The sequence below is a fragment of the Phoca vitulina genome, unplaced genomic scaffold, assembly GCF_004348235.1.
Source record: "Phoca vitulina isolate PV1807 unplaced genomic scaffold, GSC_HSeal_1.0 scaffold3, whole genome shotgun sequence".
Taxonomy (NCBI): Eukaryota; Metazoa; Chordata; class Mammalia; order Carnivora; family Phocidae; genus Phoca; species Phoca vitulina.
The window spans coordinates 39,093,017-39,119,094 of record NW_022589706.1 but is presented as its reverse complement, the minus strand read 5'-3'; the positions used below and the strand labels follow the sequence as shown (position 1 = coordinate 39,119,094).

Sequence of the window (26,078 nt, the reverse complement as noted above, 5' to 3'; positions counted from 1 at the left end):
TGGGTCATTTGGTAATTTGGTGTTTAGCTTTTTGAGGAAATGTGAAACTGTTTTCTACAGTGACTGTGCCATTTTACATTCCCACCAACAACATATAAGGGCTCCAATCCTCCACATCTTGGATAATACTTGTTATTTTCTGGTTTTGTTTTTGTTTTTAAAGCCATCCTAATAGGTGTGAAGTGGTATTGCATTGTGGCTTTAACTTGTATTTCCCTGTGACTAAAGATGTTGAGTATCTTTTCTTGTGCTTATTGTATATCTTCTTTGGAAAAATGTCTATGTGAGTCATTTTTGAATTGGGTTGTTTGTCTTTTTGATACTGAGTTGTAGGAGTTATTTATATATTCTGGGTATTAAACTCTTAACAGGTATATGATTTGCAAATATTTTCTCCCACTCTGTAGGTTTGTTTTTCACTTTCTTGATAATGTCCTTTGATACAAAAGCAGTGTTGATGAAGTCCAATCTATTTTTTCTTTTGTTGCTCATACTTTTGACTTCATAAGAATCCATTGCCAAATCCAAGGTCCTGAAGATTTACCACTATATTTTCTTTTAGTAATTTTATGGTGTCAGGTCTTATATTTAAGTCTTTAACCCATTTTAAGTTGATTTTTGCATATGGTGTAGGATAGGGGCTTCATTCCTTTGCTTGGGGATATCCAGCTGTCCCAGCACCATTTGGTGAAGAGATTATTCTTTCCTCTTTGAATGTATCTGGCACCCTTGTCAAAAATCTGCTGATCATAGATGTTTGGATTTATTTCTGAACTCTCAATTCTATCCCACTGGTCTATATGGTTATCCTTATGCCAGTACCACACTGTTTTGATTACTGTAGTTTTGTAGTAAGTTTTGAAGTTGGGAGATGAGTCCTTCAGCTTTGTACTTCTGTTTCAAGATTGTTTGGCTATTCAGGCCCCCTTGCAATTTCATATGATTTTAAGGATCAACTTTTCAATTTCTGCTAAAAATATTGTTGAAATTTTAATAGAGATTGCACTGAATCTGTAGATTGCTTTGGGTAGTACAGACATCTTGACAATATTAATTCTTATCCATGAACATGGTTGTCTTTCCACTTACTTAGGCCTTTCAAGATACTTCTTGATACTTTTTGGTAGAATACAAATGTAGGCAAAACCATCCAGCTCCTTCTAAAGTTACCAAGCAACGCACAGGCCAAAGTCCCAAATGTTGAATGATTGCATTAAAACACATTTCACTGCAAATCACTTTATTTTCATATAAATCATAGTCACTGATGAAGGGGAAAAACAAAATCATGATTATTGGTATTTACCTAGGGAACCATCTTCATAGAACACTGATGAAGGAACATGGTATACATCTTCAGAGTGGCAGGGGACACAGGGATAAGCACACTAGATTGAAAGCATAAAAGCATATTCTCATAAGAACCAAGCAATCCTTGTTGTTGGAGGACCAAATGGAATCATCATTAATGTAAGTAGAATCAAAGTTCACAATCTGTAAGTCCTTCTTAAGATATGCATGATTCAGCTTATTTACAGTTCGAGCAAAGGCATATTTAGAAGCACAACTGTATGCTTCCAAACTGTACACTTTCTTGAAATGCAGATCAAAAAATGGATTGTCCTAGAAGAAAAAGAGAGACATGATTTTGCTTGTAGCCGGGAAAGTAGCTGGATTTCCTGGGGATTCTCTCATATTCTCTTACATATGCTTATTTATTGTAAAGTATCAGTATCAAACATATTTCTAAAACCTACAAATGAACTTTCCAAAGCTATCTGCTTTGAACATATTGCTTCTAAAGAGAATAATATGGAAGATTATTTTGGAAGCCTCTGTGATTTTTCAATTATTCAAACAAAACATGTTTCAGGATGCTCAGTTATCAAGTTTTCCCACAGTAGTGAGTTTGAGAGGATAAGTTGGGATGGAAAAAGAGAAATAAACCCCCGTTCTGGAGGGGAGAAAAGATTTCTTCTTTTCTTTATTAGGAGGTTGATCCTTTGTGCTACTCCAATGGTAGAAGGGGGAAATACAAGATGGCAAGATTAGCATTTAGCATGCTACAGATCACCAGCTTGCTGACTTTGAAGTTAATAGCAAGGAATTACCTTTGAAGTTAACAGCTGGGATCATTAAATCATTTGACTGAAATTGTCAAATTACTTAAGACTGCCTCTGTTGATTGCTCTAGGCTGTTGCTATATTTCTAGCAGAGGTGTTTGGAGGAAAAAACATCAAACCTCATCTAGGTCCTACATATTAAAATAATAATAATTGCTGTTACTAAGAGCAGTAACAACAATGCTTTGCATTTATAAAATGCTTTTCAGTTTACAAAATGCTTCCACATTCATTAACTGTCTAACCCCTAACTCTTTTTGAGGGCAGAGGTTTTGAATTATTTATCTCTGAGTTCCTAGTGCTTATCCCTGGCAACTACTAAGTTCTCAACAAATGTGTGTTGAACTGATCAGAAGTAGTCCTATAAAAAGAGAGGTGGAGGTAAACGTTGCCCTAAATGACAAGGAGGTGGAGAGAGACCAAACCAGACTATTAATAATTTGTTACCAGGTAGTGTGTAAACATTATAAAGAAACAGCTATGCATTTGCAATTTCTCTTTTAAATAGGAAAATTCTTGCAGGATGCAGGAAAAAGAACATGAGTTTTGAAGTTAGATAACCATTTTGAATCTCTGATGTAACCATGGGCAAAATACTTACCTGATCTGACCTTCACTCTTCTCCTCATTTTAGATATGGTTGCTATGAAATTTACATGAGATTAATTAAAAAAACTGCAAGGGTAGAGTTTAATGAATAATAGCTCTTTTTCCCCGAATCTGCCCCCAAAGATTGTGATATTGGTGTGAATACTGCCTTGCTTCATGCCAGTAAATTAAAAAAAACCAACAACAATGCTTTCAAACAAGAATGTACGAAAGTGATGTGATTTATTTTAATTTATTTTAATTTATTTTATCATGTTATGTTAATCACCATACATTACATCATTAGTTTTTGATGTAGTGTTCCATGATTCAAAAGTGATGATTTTAAATGCAGTGTTCCCTTGAGCCACACCTTGCAAAATTTTTCCTGGCTGTCATAATTGCAGCTTGAAAGACACTTCTGCAGGAAATCTCAATAAAAGGAAATCACACCCATTCCATCACCATATACTAATCATGCTCTTTATATAGTTTTCTCACTAAAACATTGGCTCCTTATCCTGTAGATAATATCCGTTATGCCTTTGAGATACTCACAGAGGATTACTTTTCTACTTTAGCCTAATAATTGAAGCCTGAGCAGGCATGCACATAGAATACAAGTGCTTCCTTCCTCTTCTTTCTCTCCCCCTCCCTTCTCTCGTTCTTTCTTTCCATAGAATCCTAGAGCTAGAAGGGGGTCTCACGGATCACTCAGTGACCTCTTGTTTATGTCTGGGGTAATAGTTTCCAGAGAGGGAGAGCCCTGGTCACACACGTAGTTGTTGGCAGAGCCGGGACAAGAACAAAGATCTCAATCAACCCAGCCTGAAGTTTTGCTACACCATCTGCCCTCCTGATATACCAACCACATCACTCTCCAAATCCCCAGTCCTTTTGATTTCTGCTTTATAGATTGACTTCAGTTTTAATTCCATTCCATTTTAAAGTTGACAACTCTCTGGCTTGGAATTGTTCTATTTAAAACCGTATTGTTGCTATTGAGAAAAATATAATAGATGCTGACTTCTGAGGATTCAATTCCAAGAGAGAGGAGACATAGAAATTCCCAGAACAACTGGGATATTTTCGTTTCATCCACAGAAAATAAATCTTTAAAAGAACTGCTCTTTGGATATTATAGGGGTTTTTTTCTGGCAGTTTAGTATTTTTGGGTCCTAGAGTGATGAGAAAATTAGAAATACTCAATTTCTCTTTTGTATCTAGATCACTATAAAAGATGATGATCTTCAACAGGAAAGGGAAGAATCAACAAGGTTGGGATGGAATTAAGGCCAGGAAGGTGAGGAGAAAATAGAGCACAGCGAGCTGCTTCCAGGGAATCTAAGTTGACGGGCTTGCTGAATACAACCCCAGGCACTGACCAAACTTGTAGGAAATCATTAGGGACATCAGTAATATTTGAGAACTTGAGAGAAAAATAAGAAAAGAAAAATGGGCCAAAAAAGAGGCAGGGATGGTTAATTCCTGAAACTAGATTAGTGAACTTGACACTGACTTCTTTTTTTAAAAAAATATTTCTTTTATTTATTAAACAGCACAGTAAGATTTTTTTTTTCCTTTTTAGAGAGAGAGAGTGGAGAGTGAAAGAGAGTGCACAAGTGGGCGGTGGAGAGAGGCAGAAGGAGAGGGAGAGAATCTTAAGCAGGTCCACAATCAGTGCAGAGCCTGACACAGGGCTTGATCTCACACCCCGAGATCATGACCTGAGCTGAAATCAAGAGTCAGACGTTTAACCAACTGAGCCACCCAGGAGCACCTTGAGATTGATTTCTGATAAAATTCAATGCAGTATAGTATTTTGACAATTATGGGGGCGCCTGGGTGGCTCAGATGGTTAAGCGTCTGCCTTCAGCTCAGGTCATGATCCCAGAGTCCTGGGATCGAGTGTCGCATCGGGCTCCCTGCTCCTTGGGAGCCTGCTTCTCCCTCTGCCTCTGTCTGTCTCTCTCTGTCTCTCATGAATAAATAAATAAAATCTTTAAAAAAAAAAAAGAAATTTTGACAATTACATAGAAGTATAAAGAAGAAATAATAATTTAAAAATATGTAATCCTATCACACAGAGATAATTATTGTTAAAATACTGCTTTCTTTCATATATAGATAGACATGCATAAATACATATACCCATATGTATTTTTTGTATTTGAATTTAAGGTTCAGATTTCAGTTTTCAATAATATGAAATATTCTAAATATGCAAAATGAGATAACAGTAGAAAAATTTTGTATTTGGCTGACTTTTAAAAAACTTATTAAGTAGTGAACAATTGAGTTCTGAGTCATTCTTGTGGAAACATGATTTTTAATTACATGTAACATTCCACCATATTGACATGCAATAATAACTATTTCCTAAGTGTTGAACTTTTAGGTTGAATATATTATCAGAAAAATGCTATGTGAGTACTCAGGAAAAAAAAGCAATGAAATCCAGCATGCTTTCACCAAGAAGTCATGCCAAACATACCAAATTTTTAAAATAGGATTGATTCCTAGGTAATGTCAAGATAATAGCAGATAGCATATATTGATTTCAGTAAAGATCATAAGGGCAAAATTCATGTATTCAGACTAGATAATTAAGTAAATAAGTAAGTCAGGTAGGATTAAATGCTTATGTCTGTCTATTTCACCACCATATCTTAAGAGCCTAGTAGAACCTGGTATACCACAAATTCTGAATGAATGAATGAATGAATGAATATATGAATTTGTAGAGATGTTAAACAAGCAGTCCAAAGAAGGTTTCTGGGCAAAGTGTAGTTCCAGCACTGAATAGCTTTGTAACCTTGGGCAAGTCAATTAATCTCTTCAAGTTTCATTTTCCTCATTTGTAAATTGGAAGTAATAACAGAATCTAATTCTATAAGGTTTGTGATGATTATGTGAAATATATATGAAAAGAGCTTCATGTGGTTCCTGGCATCTGATAAGAGTTTACTAAGTGTGAGATAGTAGCAGGGATCGGTATTGCAAGTGGTGGTAATAGTAACCAATCAATTACCTAGAGGTTACCCAGATGGCGCTTAGCTCTGCTTGTTTCATCATTTTTATTATTGACTTGAATCAAGTCCTACGTGTTGTGCTCATTAAATCTGCATCATACCACAGTGAATATTAAAAAATCAAGTATTAAAAGATTTGATAGGGACGCCTGGGTGGCTCAGTCGTTAAGCGTCTGCCTTCGGCTCAGGTCATGATCCCAGGGTCCTGGGATAAAGCCCCGCATCGGGCTCCCTGCTCCATGGGAAGCCTGCTTCTCCCCCTCCCACTCCCCCTGTTTGTGTTCCCTCTCTTGCTGTGTCTCTCTCAGTCAAGTAAATAAATAAAATCTTTAAAAAAAAAAGATTTGATAGGTGGGAATAATAAGCTAAACTAAGAATATGGTATTCACTAAGATAAAGAATAAATGCATCGACATGGATGGGAACTGGAGGGGATTATGCTAAGTGAAATAAGTCAAACAGAGAAAGACAATTATCATATGGTTTCACTCATACGTGGAACATAAGGAATAGAGCAGAGGACCACAGGCGAAGGGAGGGAAAACTGAATGGGAAGACATCAGAGAGGGAGACAAACCATGAGAGACTTTGGACTCTGGAAACCAAACTGAGGGTTACAGAAGGGAGGGGGGTGGGGATGGGTAACCGGGTGATGGGCATTAAGGAGGGCATGTGTGGTGATGAGCACTGGATGTTATCTGCAACTAATGAATCATTGAACACTACATCGAAAACTAATGATGCACTATATGTTGGCAAATCGAACATAATAATAAAAAAAAGAATAAATAAGCTTAAATTCTAATTGATCCAACAAAAACACAAATACTTATTGAATGCTTAATATCTATAAGGCAGAAGGCTACGATAAGAGATCAAAAGTCATGGTCTCAGTTTTTTAGGAGGTTTCTATCCAGAGGAGAGACAGAGTAAGCCAACAATCGCAGTTTCTGGAATTATGTCTGTAACTTACATCCACAATGCAATGGGGGTTTTGGGGAAGGGAAACACGAGTAGAACTTTACCCAATAGGGAATCTGGGAATGGGGTGAGAGATGGAGGTGACTGGGCATTTTAAACCTCAAGAGTCAGTAGTTAAGCACTGTGGATGTATACAGTTTAAGGGGGAATGACCAGAAATAAAGGAGCCAAATCACCAAGAGCCCTAATTTAAATTTTATGCTATGTAAGTAATGGCAGATCAGGTTAAATGGTAATTCAGGCACAAAAGACCTGAGGTTTCAGGTAAGTGTTTAAGAGAAATAAAGAATTCAGATCAAAGGAAATACAAACTAGCCACACTAATTCTAAATTATTGTATTTAATTCTGGAAAAGCTGGAGCATTCCAGGGGAGAGAAAACAGGGTAGTGAGGGTGTTGAAGCAATGTCATGAGAAACCACAACAATGCTACTACCTCTTAACATTTGTATTGTCCCATCATATTATCTGATTTGATCTTCATGTGAAAGTTATTTAAAGAATGAAATGGTTACATTTAACCTAGAAAATAGAGAACTTGAGGGAACATTATAATCATCTTCAAATATTAGAAAGGCTGCTAAGTAAAAGGAGGATTGGAGTTTTTCTAAGTTGCTCCAAATGGCAAAACCAGGACTGATGGGTGGATGTTAGAGTGAAGCAGATTTTTGGTTAAACATAGCAGAAAATTTAAAAATAAAGTATGGCAATTCAGAAATTGAATGGACTTCCTCACATGACAATGAGTTCCCCATCAATGGACAAGTTCAAGGGAAGACTGAGAAAACCACTTGTCAAGAGGTTATGTGGAGAGATTGGCATGTACACCCTCTCCCCACCTTTCAACTCTAAGGTTGTAGGATTTCCAGGAGTTATTGGTTTTTCTGGAGGATCAAGTGGCTAACTAACAGTAGTTTGAAGAAGATGAGGAAGGAATCCCCAAAATTTAATGGAGGAACTTGGGGTGGGGAGAGGGCGGTGGTGGAAGCATCATTTAAAGTTTTAGGACTAACTGGCATTATCGTGTTTAACCTGTTAAGAATCCCTTGGGAAAGATGCTTTTAAATTTAATGGACAAAAATTCAAACTCCAACTCAGAAAAATGGAACAAAAAACCCCGTGGATTATCCCAGCAGAAGAAACCCATAGCACTTAAGAACAATATGTCATCTTAACACTTAGTATATGCCAAGAATAATATGAAGTAGGATATTGAACACAAAGATTTCTAGCATATTGATCCCACATCTCCCTTGCAAAACATAACACTTACAGTATCTGCTTCTTTTCCATCAATCATCTGCAGATCGTTCAAAGACCACTTTTTTGTCACTTCGTATTTTTCATCTAAACCTATTGTGTAGTGTTTCACCATGATTATTTTTACTTCTTCATTTTTGGTCACTGGAGGGCAGAAAAACATTTAGTTTTCATAAACTCTTAGAACGTAATAAATTATTCATCAAGTTATACTTTTAATACCTTTCGGTATTTATGTATCTCCTTTTCATAGAACGAGTTTGAGCCTTCATTGTATCTGTACCCCAGTGATGAACCCTGATGTATCTGAACCTTCATGACAATGCCCCCTAATTTGCTCCATATGTTAACTTACTTTTTGCTACAACTGTGGTTACATACTGCCCTGGTAATGTCTGTCGGATGGTGCACTGAGCTACGGGCTTTCAGCTATGAGCTTTGTGGTGGAGAATGGGGTTCGACTCATGGCAGGAAATAAGAGGCTTAGCATTAGCATACAGTCAGTGCCAAAGTATTTACCAGAACAAATTGGAATTTTAATTTATGACAATATAGAAAGTGAGGTCAGGAAAGCAGTTCTGCTCACACAGCAACACAGTGTTGAAGAGTGACCATATGAATACTACTCTGCATGCTTTCTTTTAAAGTCGCCGTGAGATTTTTGATGTAGAAGTGCTTGCATCGCAGCTACTGTTGACCTGCTTGGTATTGTTTGAGATTTTTAATCTTCTCTGGCATGTTTCCAAATTTTAGCATTCAAAATGTTCCATCAAGACAAAAAGCTTTAGTACTATACCTTGAATGGCATGGGAAAAATCATTGCTTATTTGATGTGAACAAAATGAGGGAAATAATTTCCTGGACTTAAAATCTTTGGTCTCAGATGAACACGACAGAGGAATCAACATTTGATGTTGGAGCTCTTGGATTGAAAATTATCAATGAATTAATAAAGGTATATTTACTGAGTATCTGCTATTTACCTGATAGAGCTATTACAGATGCCAGAGGGGATACAAGTATGAGACATAGTCCAAGCCCTCTAGAATCTATGGTTTTGTTGCTAACACACATGAGTCACACAAAATATATAGTGATGGTACATAATGGTATATAGGTATATTATACAATGGTATGTAGGTATATTATAAAGAGGTTGCAGTAGGAATTGAATTTCTGAAAGCTTCTTTCAAGATGGATGATGTCACTTAGAGAGTTGCAAACTGGTTCTGTCCTCTAAGAGTGAAACTGGAATTTGTCTTTGAGGAACTTTCTTTTGGTTCTGGAAAGTGCCCTTTGGCATGTCCTCTTGGTTAAGAAGATATAAAGCAATACATTAAGATATAATCATAATGCTAGATAAGCAATGTGCAGCAGACTGTATGTTCAACAGGATTTCTGAGGACGGAGAGGATTGGAATAGTTAAGGAAGGAATTATGGGAGAAACAGAATTTGAGACAGATTTATAATAGTCCTGTTTGGGAAGGCAGGGATGATACTGAAAGCATCTCTAGGTGAAGGACAGCATGAGGAAATGGATGACAATAGAAGCTGAACCTCACCAATAGAATTAGAACAAGTGGACTGTGTAGATTGGTTGGTGATAGGATACGGTGGGCAATAGGATTAACTAGGTTGAGAAGATTGTGAAAATGTTTTGAAAACCTCTGGATTTGAAAAGGGACAGAGACCACTGAGGACCTGTGATACCCGAATCCTCCTTCTGGTGGAAGGGATGGGATTCTGGCCTGGGCAGTGAGGGCTCCAGAATTGGGGCTGGTGAAGGGAGTAATTACCCTCTGAAGGTGCAAGTGAGACTGAAATTAAGGCAACCAGTCGAACTTTAGAGTTGCTCAGTGACTTCAATCCTCTAGAGGAGGGAGTCTGAGCAGGTTCACAAATCTAAGAAGAGGGCTCTCTGTCAGGTGTTCAGTGAAAGCTCATACAGTTATACATATTCAATAAGTCTCTTTCCTCCTTGAACCGGAGGCTAGTACAGTGGTGCCCTGTTAAAGGAGTATTTTTCTGGGAGCAGTGATGCACAAGATACACTGGAGAAGAAAACAAAGAAGGACTGGAGATCCCTGGAAAAGGCAGCGAGGCTTAGTGGGCTCTGGCTTTAGACAGTTTGGATTCAAATCATGACACCACTTCTTACAGTGTGGTCTGAGTAAACTACTTCATGTCCAAAGAGATTAAATCTCCATTCGCTCAAGTTGTAAAGTGCACATCAGAGTTGTACAAACTCATAGGGTATAAAGATTAAAGATAAAATATATAGATGAGGTAGGATAGTGCCTGGTTTGCAGTAAGTGGTAAAGTAGTTTATTGTGTTTGTTTTAAGAGGCTGTTGTTGTAATCTAGGCACAGAATGTGGGCAATAGAATAGTTGTGGCAAATCTAAGTAAGATTTCAAACGAGGCATTGACAACACTGGATGGAAACCCAAACAGGAAAGTCCGGACGGTGAGCTGGTTGGGCAGAATAATGAATTTAGATTTTGACATTCAGACAAGGTGTCCATAAACGATCTCAGAAAAGAAGGAGATGGAAGCTTATAGTTTAGGAATGGAAATATGGGCTTGGGATTTTTCTGTGTGGACAGGTTTCCAAGACCAAGTTTATAGGGAAAAGAGCAGAGGAAAGAGGTGAGACAGAGCAGAGAAGATAAAGGTGCCAGCAGAGAAGTCTGAGAAGGTGCCGTAGGAAGAGACAAGCCCAACAAGGCAATGCTATGGAAATCAAAAGGACGGAGGATTTTAAAAAATTGGAGATCATCCCGTGAGGTCACTTTGTCGGGTAAAGCAGAGTTCAGACCTGGCACTGAATCTGACTTGGGGAATATCATTGATTTCTTTGCCAAGGGCAGTTTCTCTGGAATGGTGAGGGCAGAAGACAACTTGCAGAGGACTCCTCCATGCACTAGGTAATAGTGAGTCATACTGTGTGCCAGTTCCCAGGTTAGGTAGGATTAGAAAAAGAAACAGGAGGAGATTAAAGGCTATGATTTAGATCACACATTCCACAAGTTTGGAAGAGGAGGGATCGTGTATTCTGGGGGATGAAGGGAGTGACTGAAGAGCATGTCCTTGAGAAGACCCAGAACAGAAGATCTTAATTCAGTATCAACAAACTGGCTCAGAGTCTGTGAGCCTCCAAAAATTGGTGGCTTTTTGCCTATGTATATTTCTCCATTTCTACTGGTCTAGATGTTAGCTTTGGGAAGAGGAAAGGATTAGGAAGGAAGCCATTAGGATGGCGTGTTGACGTGGAGGCCGAGTTGATTCTGTCAGACTTAATAAGGACAAGATCTTGGAGGCAGTTCCTTCCACCAGGAGGCAGCTGTGTCTGTTCAGACGAAGGCTCTACCTCAGAACCAAAGGACAGTGTTCTTGTTCCGGCTCGCTGTCTCACTCGCTACTTACGGTGTGGGAGAGGATGGGTATGGGGAGAAATAACTGGATACTATATGAAAATGTAATGTGAAGCAAATTCCACTGCCTCATCTACATGTTATGATAGTTAGCTGATTGCCTATAGGTCCACGGATTCATTTCATTATTTTGATAAATATTTGAGTTCCCCTTTTGTACAAAGCCCTATGCTAGGCATGAAAACAATGAATTCCCATAAGGCACCATTCCTGCTCTCCCTGAGATTACGGGGAGTAGGGGCTCAGAAAGAACACACATGATCACAGTGCTGGGAATGAGGGAGGCACAGACAGGGTAATATAGGAAAATGGAGAAGGTGGGGTCAGGGAGAGCTTCTTGAAGGGGATAATCTGAGTTGTAAAGGGCAGTAAGAGTTAGCAGAATAAAGAAAGTAGTAGAAGGAGTTCTGGAACAGCATGTGTACAAAAGCATGAAGTACTTGACCCTTTTGAGTCATGATAGGTATTAGGTATTGTTGGCATGAAGTGTGAGGGTGGATAGGTGGTAGGAACCAGGTAAGGCAGGAGGTAGTTCCTGAAGGGTCTAGAATGCTAGGCTAAGGAGTTCAAATGCGATCCTAAAAGCTATGTGTGTGTGGAGGGGTCCCCTGGGAGGAGGGTTGTCGCTGAAGGATTTTAACTAATAGGCTAAGCTTTAAATTCTAGAAAGTTTTCTTGAGCAGTTCTATAAAGGATGGAAAGAGATGTTAAGAAGGTAGGACCTACCAGTTATCAAGTTTTCTTACATTAATGACTACTGTCCCAGGAACACCAAACTAAGGAAACAAGCACACTTTAAAAGCCAACCTTTTGATAAAATGATTCAGCACAGAGACAGTGCAGATTCTTTAATTTGGCAAAAGGAGCCTCCTCTGGAGTCAAGGAGGCTCCACGAATTGTCTTTAGCCAAGAGTCAAAGAAGTCTACTCACGCGGGAGTGGACCCAATCCCTAATTTCCATGCTTGCCCTGTGCTGCCAGCTGAAATTAAATGGCCATATCCACATTAATGCAGCGGCGAAGTGGAAACTTATCACATTGTCTTAAAACAGAAATGTGTTTATATAGTCAAAGTGTTATCGCTTCTCGGCCTTTTGGCTGAGATCAAGTGTAGTATATAGTCAAAGTGTTAGAGAGTTGGTTTCAGTAACATCAGAGGCGCCGTCATATAATGCTGATTCAGTGAGTAATCTATAGACTCAGGGAATTTCAAAGTAACCTGCTCCAGTATTAATGGTTTCGTTAGCATTTTCAGAATTACAATCTTAACTTCACACCAACCATTTATTTTCACTTTGAATTTCAAAAGAAACACTCATTAATAACTGCCTCTGTTATCATAGTAAAACAGTCACTATAATTCATAAGACTAAATGGAAAGAAGGTTGGCTAATTGAACCAATATAATTTTGCAGAATAGAGGAAAAACAATAGCTCACAAATGAGCTACACAGAAATGCTTTAAATAAACAAATGACTGCTATTTTACAATCCTAGTATTACATAATTGTTTTCATCATTGAAATGAAATAATATGAAAAAATCACCATGAGATATCAAAGATAGGAAGCCTCTGAAAATGTTTCAATGTATGGGTGATGTCTTGGGGTCGTTGAGAATGCTAGTATTGATTTCATTAAAAAAACAATTTTCGAATCATATTTTTTTCTAGAAATATTTTTATAAAATCAATTTTGGGGCTATACTGAGCACTATAGATTGAAGGTTTGTGTTCCCCCCCAAAAAAATTCATTTTTGAAATCCTAACCCCCACAGTGACGGTATTAGGAGGTGGGCACACTGGGAGGTGATGTGGCATTAGTCCCCTTATGTAAAGACTCCAGAGAAATCTCTTGCCCTTTCCACCACGTAAGGTTACAGGAAGATGGTGGTCTCTGAGGAAGTGGTCCTCACCAGACACTGAATCTACTGGTGCCATGATCTGGGACTTCCCAGTTTCCAAAACTGTGAGAAATAAATATTTATTGTTTATAAGGCACCTGGTCTCTAATATTTTGTTTCTTTTTCTTGTTAATTTATTCTTATTCTTATTTAACTCTTATTATTACCACTCTTACTGTAAATGGTTTGACAAAATGGTTAGATTCCTGGTTCACAGAGAAGTTCTGTTCTGACATTAAAATGTAATATGTATGGATAATTTATACACACAGTTTTCATAATTCTAGACAATTCCATTTATTTTAAAATTAATATTTATGAATGAAGAATGTTTTTCTAAAATATGAGAATACTTAAAATACTCTGTATCTGAATATGTATATAATTTATATTTGTAAAATATATAATATAATATCTCAATTTTCATTATATATTAAATATAATATATATGTTTAGTGTCTATTTTATTTTTATTATAAATATTTAAGGTATATACAATTTATACAAATATATTTCAGCATATTTTTACAGTAAATATATTTTTCTATACATTTAAAAAATATAACCCTATCTTTTATTTTATTTCTTTGGAACATAATTTATCATGTTTTTTTTTTTTCCCCCAGTTAGGATTTAATAGGAGAGCACTATGTGCGTATGTAGGTGTTATTATTTCCATTTCAGAGATGCCAACACTGAGGCCAGAGAAGTTATTTATCTTGCCCCAAATTTCACAGCCGGCGGGTGGACAAAGTAGTCACGTTTTATACCAGACTTGATTGCGAGCATCCCAGGGTCCATTCTACCATGCCCTGCTACTTCCCATTCGATTATGGCAAATGCTGGATATACTATTTCAAGTCCTTCAGAATTCCTTTAATTCATTTGCACTCATCATTGCACAGTGACTTATCCCTTTCTAGTGACTGCGTAAAATAGGGCTCCTCTATCCTCTATAAGAAGATGCTGCTTTTAACTGACAGGGATAATGATGTTCTAGGCTAGGGGAAGCTAATCCCAAGGAGAAATGACCATGCAAACTCTGAGTTGGGAGGAGACTGAGGTGCCAGGAAATCCTCAATGTAAATCCTAGCAAAATACAGAGAGGGAGATTGGGTTTATGTCATCTGATTTTTGACATCAATCAGGTAAAATATTAAGATAACAGTAAATCAGAATCATCTGGTTGTGAGACCCCTACAAAAGACAGATTCTGATCAGATACGTAGAAAATTTAACTTATCTAAACATATCTTCTTTAGTTTGAAAAGTGCCTGATGGAATTCTGCTAGTCTAGCCTTTCAATTCTTACAAATTTAGAACTGCTAGATTGTAGGAAATAAAGAGAAAATTATAATCATCAGTCTCTATTCTGTGAAGGTGGCCAACATTCAAAATTTGGAGTTACCTGCCTCAATAACTGTGATATGACCTGTTTGATTCATATCAATAGAAATCTTCTGAGTAAAGCATGATCAAAGATTAAAGACTATCAATCATCACACTGACTTCATTTTAAATTACCACTCTGCCTAAATGTATTTGAAAGGGTCATAAAGAGATGTTACATTTAGGGAAAGTGCTCTCCAACTGATGGCTGTGATACAGAGAAGAGTATGAAAAATTAGGAATAAATATGACTTATAATGTTAACTTTTATCTGAAATAACACAATCTCGCTTTCTCTTCACATCTGAGAGGATTTTTTTTTTTCCTTCCTTACTTCTTACAGAAGAGAATCATTGAATTTTACTAATGAAAGTGATCACCTACTCTTGTCATTTTCCAGATGAGAAAATTGAACCCTAAAGAGGTTGCCTTCACACATATTAAGAATGTAACCCCTTGACCTTCTGATCATTGTTAAAAGAATTCAGGTCATTTATGAAAAAAGACAGCAGGGAACCCCAGCCCACAGTATCTTTCTTAGAACTCAAGGACAGCAGAAAAAAAGACATTATCCATTTCCAAAAGTTTAATTCCAGGGGATTTTTTTTTTTTTCATACCAGATAGGACAAGTTTAGTTATTTATATGATTGGAGAAAGGAATTAAAATATATTTGATAAGTTATATATATACATTGTTCAGATTATTTTATTTTTATAAGTTTTCCTTAAAAATACTTGTTTACTAATGTTACATGATGAGTAATTAACTTTATAAAGAGGATCATGAGAGGAATAAAATGATTAAATATTAATGTTGGAATAAACATCTTCTCTAATATATTAAGTCAAAATACTTAAACATACAGTGATTTCATGGTTAGGATACAATAAAGTTTCTAAAATTCTTTCATTTGACATTTTCCCATAATTTGATTTCTTTCTTTTTCCTGGCCAATTAAGTTTTTTACCTTGCTGATATGCCAAGTCCTCATACTTTGTATTTATATACAGCAACATATGCTAGGTAAAGTGTTAGATAAATATTAGTATGCTTATTATTGAGTAAACATTGATCTTATTAGGAATGATAGAATTTTTAAAAATTCTTAGCACTTTATTTAAGGCTGTTCTACTTCCCTTATAGTACTCCAACTTGACAACTTTAGAGATTCCTTCTGAGGCAATTATCAGGAAGAGAATTATAATAAGTTGTTTTCTGAAAATGTTGAGGTGTGTGCCTTAAAAAAGAAAGTCCACAATGAACACTTAGAGTTTCTGAGCTCTTTCCTCCTAAGCCCCTGAGAAGTAGCAAAAGGCATGGATTGGGAAAAGGGAATGCTATATATTAAATTCAATAATGGCACAAACATTTCTGTCTAAATTCACAAACATGGCAGGTTTAGGCAAATCATAATTAAGCACAAAAGCCTATTCCCATGTACGGACAATTTTTGTGAATTTTAAGAACATGAGGGAAAAATCTGTATTTTAGTTAAGTAGTTTAGAGAGCAGCCCCTTATCCTTAAAGTTCCATTTTCATGAACTAATTTCTATGATTAAAGTATTGTTTCTGTGAGCATACTTCCTAGAAGAGAAAGAATTTTTAGAAGATCATTTCTCTTTTCAAAATAAACCACCAGGAAGTCTAAATAAGCCCTTAGAAGAAAATCCAAGGTCTTTTTTTCCTTCCTAGCATGAAAAAGGAGAATCTCCTAGTTGTCCAGGCTGGTTGGAAATAGAGCTGTATAACTCAATTCTCTAGTGTATTTAAAAATATAAAGAAAGCTCTCTGTTGAATTTTTAAAAATAAGCTCTTACACATAAAGATTGTATACCATGCAAGTGAGTTAAATAAAAGATTGGAGACAAAATAATCAAAGCAGGAAAATACATACCCGGTTCCATTCTGAACAGCCAACCAAGATATTCTTACTATGATATTATTTTTCTGTCTTCCATTTTAGCACTGAAAATAAAATCCTGTGGAATCTGAATTCCTAAACTTGGCATAGTTAAGCTCTATCACCAGAAGATACACGTGCTGTTATTATTTCGGAAAATACATACAAACATGTCCTTCCACCACCCATGCCTCTTGGAGTTATTTACATTTTGAAGTCGTAACAGAAAGAACAGATTACCTGACACACAGAGGTAATACCTGTCCTGGACCGAGAACTCGATCTCAATAAACTCGTACAGATTCTGCGAGAGCGGCTTAAACAGTTTCTTCTCCAAGTCCTCCTTTACCAATGATGACATTTCCTCCAGGTCCACTTGGCCTGATGTCCTGGCTCAAGATCACCGTCGCTCTCCTTTCGCTCCCTAGATTTCTTGGGGTTTGCGCCTCCCAGCCCTGGCTCTCTTTAACTTCTCATTCCCGGCCAGACCCAGGCTCCGGAGAGCGGAGAGCCGAGAGCGGTCGGTGCGCGGTCAGACCCCTCACTGCGCAGCGTGCCCCGTGGCAGCTGCGGCGCGGCGGGCAAAATCCAGCAGCGACACTCGCCCCACCGTCACTCCTCAGCATCCAGGCTCAAGGAGGCTGCTCTCGGGAGCTCTCCTGTGGTTTGCTGAGGGGGAACACATTTCTGAACACCGGCAGCTCTACTTGTGGAGTCCCTCGGTTATTCTAGTCTAGTAGCCTTTTTCCTTTCCGTCGCTCTGCGGAGGAAGACCACTGCTTCTGCTTGACTCCATTATATAAATCAGACGTCTGGCTCTATTGACTGGGATCATCTTCCGTTAAGAACTTTGCTATCATCGGCAGGAGACAAAGCGTCAGTGCTAGCTCCTGACGCTTCCAACAAGTCTCTTGCCCTCCTTCTTTCCCCTCCTGCAATTCATCAGACCTCTGCTTCCATGAAAGTCAGCACCAATTCCTGGGTCCGAATTATTGTTTAAATGGGCTCACTTTGATGTTGTTTATGCTCATACTCACAAAGAAAAATGTACTAGGTATCCACTGGGGCAAAGCTTTCTGTTTGTTTCTTGGGAGGGTGAATTTTCTATCCCCAAGGAGTTTATAATCTGATAGAGATGAGTACACCGTAATAATTAGCATGAATGTTTAAAAGTGATAAATGGCACAAAAGAAAAGGGAACATAGAAAAGATATTTGTACCTGAAAAGTATCAGAGGAAGTGCTATAGGAGATCTATCTGGAGCTTGAAGAACGAATGAAAAGTATCAAAGTGGAGGAGGGGAAGGAGCCTATTCCACAGACAGACTCTGTGAGCCAAAGCCCTGCATCAGAAAGCTCAGTGGGTGTTTGGGAGGACAGGAAGTAGTCAGTTTTCCTGAGTAGTAGCATGTGTGAAAGTAAAAGATAAGGCTGGAAAGATGGATTGGGGCCAGATCAGGAAGGGCCTTGAATGTCAGATTAATCCTTTGGACTTTATTCTGCAGAATTAGAAAGCCAGTGAAGATTTTTGGGCATTCATTCATTCAACAACTATTTCTCAAGGGCTGATTTTGTGCCAGGCTCTGTTCTAGGAACTGGGAACACGCAATGAAAAAAAAAAAAAAAAAAAAAAAAGGTCAATTCCTTGCTCCTGTAGAGCTTAGAGGGGTAGAGGGAAAATAAAGAAATAAACCAGTGACCATTCAGGGTGCACTCAGCTGCAAGTAACAGAACACATGACATAAAGTTGTAGGTAGGAAAGACTTCAAACAATCTCTCATTATAAAAGGTCTGCAAGGAGGCAGTTTCAAGATTAGCTCAGGGCTCATAGATGAGGGTCCCAAGTGCTTCGATTCTTTCAATTCTCAGCTGTTGGCTTTTTGTCCTTAGGCTGTTGTTGTTCAGCTCCAAGGACAGGAAGACAGGGGATGAGGGGGTTGGTTGCTCTAGTTGATTTCACTTTATGTCAGAGCAAACTCTTTCTCAGAAACCAGCCAGAGACTTCCCTTTATATCTTGGTGGCCAAAACTGGGTCACAGGGCCATCCCTAGGAAACAAGTATATGTCATTTTTGGTTCCTACCATGGGAAAGGGGATTTTCTAACAAGGAAGAAGAGGCCGGGAATGACAGGAAGCAGGCAATGAGTAGTGTTCCATGGCTTGCATATTAGCTGCTCTAGAGAAAAATTACTGGCATGGCTGTGGCTAGGCTGAATTGTGGGGTCCTAGGTGAGACATTTGTCTTTCTGAGCCTCAGTTTCTCCATCTGAAGAATGATCTCTAGGGTCCTTTCCTACTTTAATATCTCCTATTCTGGGAGTCAAGATAAAACAATTTGGGTAGAGTAACAGAGAACTAGTACTATGCTTTTGGATATGGAAATGGAGAAGAAGGTGGGGTACCTGGGTGCTCTGTTGATTAAACATTCGACTCTCGGTTTTAGCTTAGGTCAAGATCTCAGGGTCGTGAGATTGAGTCCCACATCAGGCTCCGCGCTGGGTGTGGAGCCTGCTTAAGATTCTTCCTCTCCTTCTCTCTCTGCCCCCCCATCTCTCTCTCCCCCTTCTCTAAAAAGAAATGGAGAAGAGGGCATGCTTATAAGATATATTTGGATGATAAAATCAATAAGCCATGTACCTACTTGGATATGAAAGGTGGAAGGGAAAGTCAATGTGACACAAAGACTTTCCACTTCCACGGAGGGAATGAGATAATGGACCCATATCACAGGAGGGAGATTTTCAGAAAAGATGTTCTTTCCAGCTTTTACACTTGAAAAATTATTTCCTGGGTGTTTTAGTCCTCTTATGGAGAACAAAAAAACTGGTATGACAGTCAGAACACTCATCAACAGCATTGTCATTGAAATTTAGTGGCGCCTGGGTGGCTCAGTCCTTAAGCGGCTGTCTTGGGCTCAGGTCATGGTCCCAGGCTCCTGGGATAGAGCCCTGCATCGGGCTCCCTGCTCTGCAGGAAGCCTGCTTCTCCCTCTCCCACTCCCCCTGCTTGTGTTCCCTCTCTTGCTGTGTCTCTCTCTGTCAAATAAATAAAATCTTAAAAAAAAAAAAATTTAATGAGACACTTATTTATGTGATTTTTAAAAATGTTTTTCTCTCCTGCTAGACTGTAAGTTTTATGCGGGCAAGAACCATGTTTTTCCTGCTCACCATACAACCAGGATATGTGATATGCAGTGTCTAGCATATCCTCAACATTCTTGCATTCATTTATTCACTCACTTTATTTGTAAATATTTACAAAAGAACAAATAAGTGAATCAGTCTTATAATGACTTTTTCTTTTTTTGAATGGCTGATTTTGCAGCTTATATTTCCTCATAACTGTTATATATCCTCATAGCTGGACTTGACAGTTATTAGTCTTACCAATGACTTATCCTGTATCAATATCCATTTGCTCTTGTTGCCATGAATGCATGCACTTTAGTTGTGATAGTCTCAACTGCACTTCTGAAGGAAATTACTACAACTTTCTCTGAAAGTTCTTAAGAGTGGCTATGTATTCTGGTATGGTCTTAAGTAATGTTGAAATTAGAGGTTCAGGAACTGACATAGTGACCTTTTAGTTCCAAATTGAAATGTTTGCTGTCAACAAATGTGTTCAGGAACGATTTGCCAATTGGTTTGAATATTCTTATTGTACTGATTTGTTTGACAGTCCTAGGGGAAAGTCATATTAAAATGCTAATAAATGTCTTTTTTAAGATCCTAAATCATTCTATGAGACCAATCTATCAAAACATTATCTAAGTTATAAAGAATCAAAGGATTCAAACTTAAAAGAATTACAAATGGCAATTCATCAAAAAATGGAAACAAGGAAAATCTCTAGAAACCCTAATTTCTTTGTTAATGAAGAGGAATACAGTACTAAACCTTTAGAAACTAACATCAACAGAAGAGGTTATAGAAAAATAACAAATAGACCCCCAAAAGTGTTCACTAAGATATTTAAGAGAACTATAATGGGTTCCTGGCTGGCTCAGTTGGTAGAGCATGTGACTCTTGATCTCGGGGTCATGAGTTCAAACCCCATGCTGGGCGTAGGTATTACTTAAATTTTTTTTAAAAAAGGTATTTAATGGAGCTCTAAAAACATTCTTTCCTCATGGCCAAAGATCATTCTAGTCTGTAAATTTATTTTCTAAAATGCTATGGAATTGTCAATGGGGATGATGATGAGGAAACCATTGGAAAAAAAACGGTGTTTTTCTGGAAACCCTTATATTTAAAACTCCAACATCCCCTAAATGTATTTTCCACAGACAGGCAACATTTTTTTTAAAGATTTATTTATTTATTTTAGAAAGAAAGAGAGTGGGGGGGAGGGGCAGGGGGAGAGGGAGAGAGAATCCCAAGCCTACTCGACGCCAAACATGGAGCCTGATGCAGAGCTCGATTCCATGACCCTGAGATCATGACCTGAGCTGAAATCAAGAGTCAGACACTCAACCTACTGAGCCACCCAGGTGCCCCTAGAGAAGGAATTTTTAATACCTACTGTTTCATTATGAGGTCCGACCAGTCTACCATCCTGGGTAAAATAATGAAGATTTTGTCTATGTGGCTATAGCCCAGCTGGTGTACAGGGAGGCAAATTACTCAGAAGAAAAGGCCTCCTTGTGAGTCCTATAAAGACTCACAGATTAACTTTTGTGTTAACTGAGGAACTGAAGCCTGGATTCCACACGACCCACAACTAGAAGAGTGGACTATAATATCTAAGTCTGTAAAAAGTCCAGATCTATTTTATTCTTACAATTTTTTTTTAGAGACCAAAGAACTATTTTTCTTTCAATTTTCAGTTTTGGAATTTTGTTTTAATCACTTCCCAACCTAGTCTGTAAAAATTTTACACTCTCTTGCAACCATAGAATTTATTTGCTTAAGGTATCTAGGAGTAAGTGTTCATAGGTAACAGGATAATAATGTGTACAAGTGATAATATTATTCTGCCTTTTGCACATTCACAAATTATAGGAGTGTAGGCTTGCACAGAGCTGGGGGCTAAGGTAATTGTTCCTTGGAATTACAGAGTTGGCCTACCTGGGAGTTTGTAGACCAAAGTTCTACTCTTCTCAAGGCTGCTCTGTAGGGGCATGATGAGAGGGTGGTAAACACTGTGGATACAGGCTAGGCCCCAACTCTGTGCCTTCTTTCTAGACCCGCAACCTTTTGGTTAAGCAAAAGGCCGTGGTTGTGTATGCCCTCGTATCACTAAGTCCTGGAATGGCCTCCAGGAGAGAAGAGAAAATACTATTTATCAGCACTAATCAATGCCAGACTCTGAGTGTTGGCCATTGCAATATACATTGTTTAATTTAGTCTTCCAGCAAAGCTAAGATATATGATTGTCTCCATTTTCCCTAGGAGGAAACGGTATTCTGTGGAAACACGGTAGCCCTCCTTAATGCTTGACAAGGAGGGTAATGCATCTCTGTCCCATATTTATTGCTTCTACCTTTGGTAAGAATGTCTTTAGTAATAATATGTTATTGTAACTAAATCTTTTTCATTATGAGAGTCCTGAACATGATACCTTTTTATGTTAGTTTACATGCAGATTGAAAATTATCAGTTCTGTGTTATATTTCTTAGTCTTTCATTTGTAGGAATCAGGACAATGTTGGTATCAAAATAATCTTTTTTACACATAAAAAATTCTATTACTATATCATATCATATTTTACTTAATCCAAGAAATATTTGTTCTTAAATCAAAGTAGTTCTTGGTAATTCTAGTCTAGAAATATTTTGTGTGTGTGTGTGTGTGTCTGTGTATGTATGTGAGTGTGCAATGGTCTAGAATGTATGTCCTTCCCCCCAAAATTCATATGTTGAAATCCTAACGGCCAATGTGATAGAATTAGGAAGTACAGCCTTTGAGAGTTGATTAGGTCATGGGGGTAGAGTCCTCATGAATGGATTATCTTTATAAAAGAGATGCTAGAGAACGCCCTTGTTCCTTCCATGAGGAGGACACAGGGAAAAGAACCAGGAACCAGGCTCTCACCAGACACCAAATCTGCTAGTGCCTTGATCTTGGACTTCCCAAGCCTCCAGAACTGTGAGAAACAAATGTTTTGTGTTTGAGCCACCCAACCTATGGTATTCTGTTATAGTGGCCCAAATGGACTAAATCACTTTGGTGATTTAGGATAAATTCCAAATAGATGTACTTCGTCCAGTGTTTTCTCTGGTTTCCATTTTTTTTTCCAGTTATGGATGCTCCACATAGTCCCATAGCTCTGTTGTAAGAGTTATTAGAGAATACAGCCCTATCCCTGAAAGGAAAAGAAATGCAATTCCTTTTTTTGGTGCCCGCCATTCCCCAACATTCTAACACTCACTGATGAGGACTTGATGAGATACTTGATATCTCGGACTTCAGTTTATCACTAATATTGCCGAATATGTCACAATAGGAAGGCTTCAGTGGTTCACAGTCAGTGCCAGAGTCCTCATTAAGAAAGGGTTTCTCTGACTCAGCCAGAGATGGAGTACATTTCTTGCTCGGAATGTTCTAGTGTCATTTTAAAACACTGGATTTATAGAAGCAGTTTCCTATTAAAAGGGAAAAAGAAAAAGAAATTCTAAAAGTACTCATAAAAAATATTCTTTTGACAAGATATATATACAAATTTATTTTCGGAGAAGATTTCATCTTTTCATACATTTTTACAAACATTTAAAGAAAGGTTATAAAGAAAAGTTTTCTATCTTCTTCGTATGCTGCAGAATAACACCAAGAACAAGTTTTTGTTTGGCTTTATTTGGTTCCCAGGAACATATGACTTACATTCATCAGGAGAATACCTCAATGTTGTAAGGTAGTGAAAATAATAAAATTATTTCTACAGAATGGGTGCTAATATATATGTATATATATATATGTAGCATTTAGATGTTTTTAAGCAAGTTTTTTGTTTGTTTGTTTGTTTTGTATTTTGGAGATAAGAGGATTTCCAATTAGTTAATAGAGAGAAACTCACATTAAACTCACATTACTTGGGGTGCCTGGGTGGCTCAGTCGTTAAGTGTCTGCCTTCAGCTCAGGTCATGATCCCAGAGTCCTGGGATCGAGCCCCGCATCGGGCTCCCTGCTCCGCGGGAAGCCTGCTTCTCCCTCTCCCACTCCCCCTGCTTGTGTTCCCTCTCTCACTGTGTCTCTCTCTGTCAAATAAATAAATAAAATCTTAAAAAAAACCCTCACATTACTTGATATCCAACTAATAATAGTCAATCATAATAAGTGTGTAATAGTTGTACAGCGCTTCCTAGGTGCCAGGTGCTGTTCTAAAAACTTTACAGATGTTGGCTTTTTAAAAATCTTTCCCATAGTCCTATGAGGTGTGTATTATTGTTATTCCAGTTCTATGTATGAGAAAACTTTCCTACCAGTGGCCCGTTACTTGCCCAGTCTCACACTGTAGTGGAGCTGGATTTGGATGCAGGCAGTCTTGCTGTATAATTTGTGCTCTGACCCACTAGACCATACTGCTTTGTTCCAACTTGACCATGAGTAGTATTTAAAAACTTCGCTACGAAGTTGTAGATCTACCTCTTAGGACATTTTAATCTGTAAATAAAGGTACTATTTTCTTGTCTCACCCTGTTTTTTAACTGCCTTTTCATTTTAAGGCCTTTCAATTCAACCTGTGTCCACAAAGATGCCAGTAGTTTGGGATTAGGAAGGATGACTCCTCTCATAGTAGGTGCTTAATAAATGTCTCTTAAATGAATTAAAATGCAGTTATCAGTCTTAGGGAAAGGCCATGGTTTTCCCTTGCCTATACCAACAACTCCAAATGGAACTGGACATACACAGGTCAACATACAACATACAAAGGATACCTACTTGTTTCCTCTTTGCCTCCCACTCTCCTTTCTTCGGGTAGCAGAATCCATCTTTTCCATGGAGGAGCCATTCCATGTGTGGCCGTGGGCTGCCCGCCCTGCCATTTGCTTCACCACCGCACAGGCACGAGCACATGACCCTGGCCTCCTCTTAGCTAATAAGAACACTCCTGCCCCTGGTCACAGTGGTTGGCGCAGGGCTGTGCATATGCTCCAAGCAGGATAGGGCCTCACCGATTGTCTCTCGGCTTCAAATCCACCCTTCTTTGCCTTGCTTTGTGATCTTGCAGATGGGCCCTGTAAACGTATCTCTTTCACCCGCTAGCTGGTGGAATGTTAAAGTGCATTAGCAGAGGGCAATGGAGTGACCCTGCGAGGCAATAGCAGCAGGAAGGCAAGTCCCTTCCAGGTTCTGGTCCTCCATTATTACTGATATTCAGGGTGGAAGCCTAGTGGCTACACAGGGGAATTCTAGCTCAACCTTCAGGCCATGCTCTTCCCATCAGCAGCCGTCCATACCCTCTGGCAGCAGTGGATTTCTTGCACAGACCAGTTGCAGCCGTCCACACCCGCCCACGACGGCAAGCTGCTTCCGGAGACCGGCCTCCAGCACCCCGTGGCAAGTCTCTCGTACCACCAGTAAGTGTCTGGTTCCTGTGTTAGCCACGCCCCCTTCAAAAGGCCTGAATCTCATTCTTGATGGGGAGGGGACTCCTTTAGTCCTTAGTATTTTATTGTTTACCCGTCCTTAGTCTACAGTTAGTAACTGCTGTTTTGTACCTGTTCCCTGTTTAAGGAACCTGTGTGGTCTCCATCTCCAGACTGGATTCAACAGTTTCCTCTGAAATTTATGCAGAGATTCTGGAAAAAAAAAAAAAAATGGTTTCTCTCTCCTCTTACTGGATCAAGCACTATAAGCATAAAGTAAGCTGGAGCTGTTTGAGGCCATTGTCCCCAAACACAGAGAGGCTATTTTCAGTTAAAAAAAAAAGATGAGGTCATACGTAGAGATAAATAGATATGAGAGACAAGGGAAAGTGGAGAGCAGCCATGACTGAAAATGGTTTTCTAGTCATATTACCACTAAATTCCCTTTTTTTTCTTAAGCAAGTTCAAGTTGGATTTCTGTCTCTTGAAATTGAAAGAGCACTAACCAGGATATAAAGTAGCTTTGCCACAAAAGAAATATTATTCACTTTTCATTTTTTATTTTAATAGTATCTTTAATTTTTAAAAGGATCATTTATTTATTTAGCTTTTATTCACAATCTCCTGAGGGCAATCTCCAGCAGCCCTCCTTCGCTGGAGGGGGATTGGGGTACTGCATTGTAGTACCCACTGCAGGGGTGCCCAGCTGAGTCCGAGGAATCTAAGGAGGACCTCCAGAACAAAGTGACCACCAAGCTGATGCCCAAGGATGTTACAGTTGTCCAACTTCAATAAAGTTAAAGAGTCGAAGAAGGGATATATTAACCTCATCATTCAACAAACACTTATGGAGTCTTTCCATATTATATACAAAGTATTGTGGTGGATGCCAGGGATACAAAACTAAATAAACTTTCCTACTTTTAAGGAGATTGTATGAACAG

At 38.4% G+C, this 26,078-nt stretch overlaps 1 protein-coding gene across 2 annotated transcripts; it reads right to left on the bottom strand.

Annotated features, from left to right (window-relative positions):
• Positions 1 to 580: 580 nt before the first annotated feature.
• On the bottom strand, positions 581 to 25,153 carry EXOC1L (exocyst complex component 1 like). 2 transcript variants are annotated; one of them, XM_032400412.1, is made up of 4 exons: positions 24,488 to 25,153; positions 22,980 to 23,193; positions 7,998 to 8,128; positions 581 to 1,623 (listed from the first exon to the last, which is right to left on the bottom strand). In XM_032400412.1, coding segments are annotated over exons 2-4 (399 nt in total). In that variant the 5' UTR covers positions 22,981 to 23,193; positions 24,488 to 25,153; the 3' UTR covers positions 581 to 1,356. The 2 variants fall into 2 exon arrangements, with proteins under 2 accessions (XP_032256303.1, XP_032256301.1); XM_032400410.1 differs by lacking the exons at positions 22,980 to 23,193; positions 24,488 to 25,153 and adding an exon at positions 16,851 to 19,121.
• Positions 25,154 to 26,078: the final 925 nt, after the last annotated feature.

Excerpts from the sequence above, each read along its gene's own strand:
- EXOC1L (XM_032400410.1), bottom strand. The coding sequence starts at position 16,971 with ATGTCATCATTGGTAAAGGAGGACTTGGAGAAGAAACTGTTTAAGCCG. Across the intron at positions 8,129-16,850 it reads GTATTACCTCTGTGTGTCAG|TGACCAAAAATGAAGAAGTA; the intron begins GTAATCTGTTCT and ends TCTGCCCTCCAG. Across the intron at positions 1,624-7,997 it reads ATGGAAAAGAAGCAGATACT|GACAATCCATTTTTTGATCT; the intron begins GTAAGTGTTATG and ends TTTTTCTTCTAG.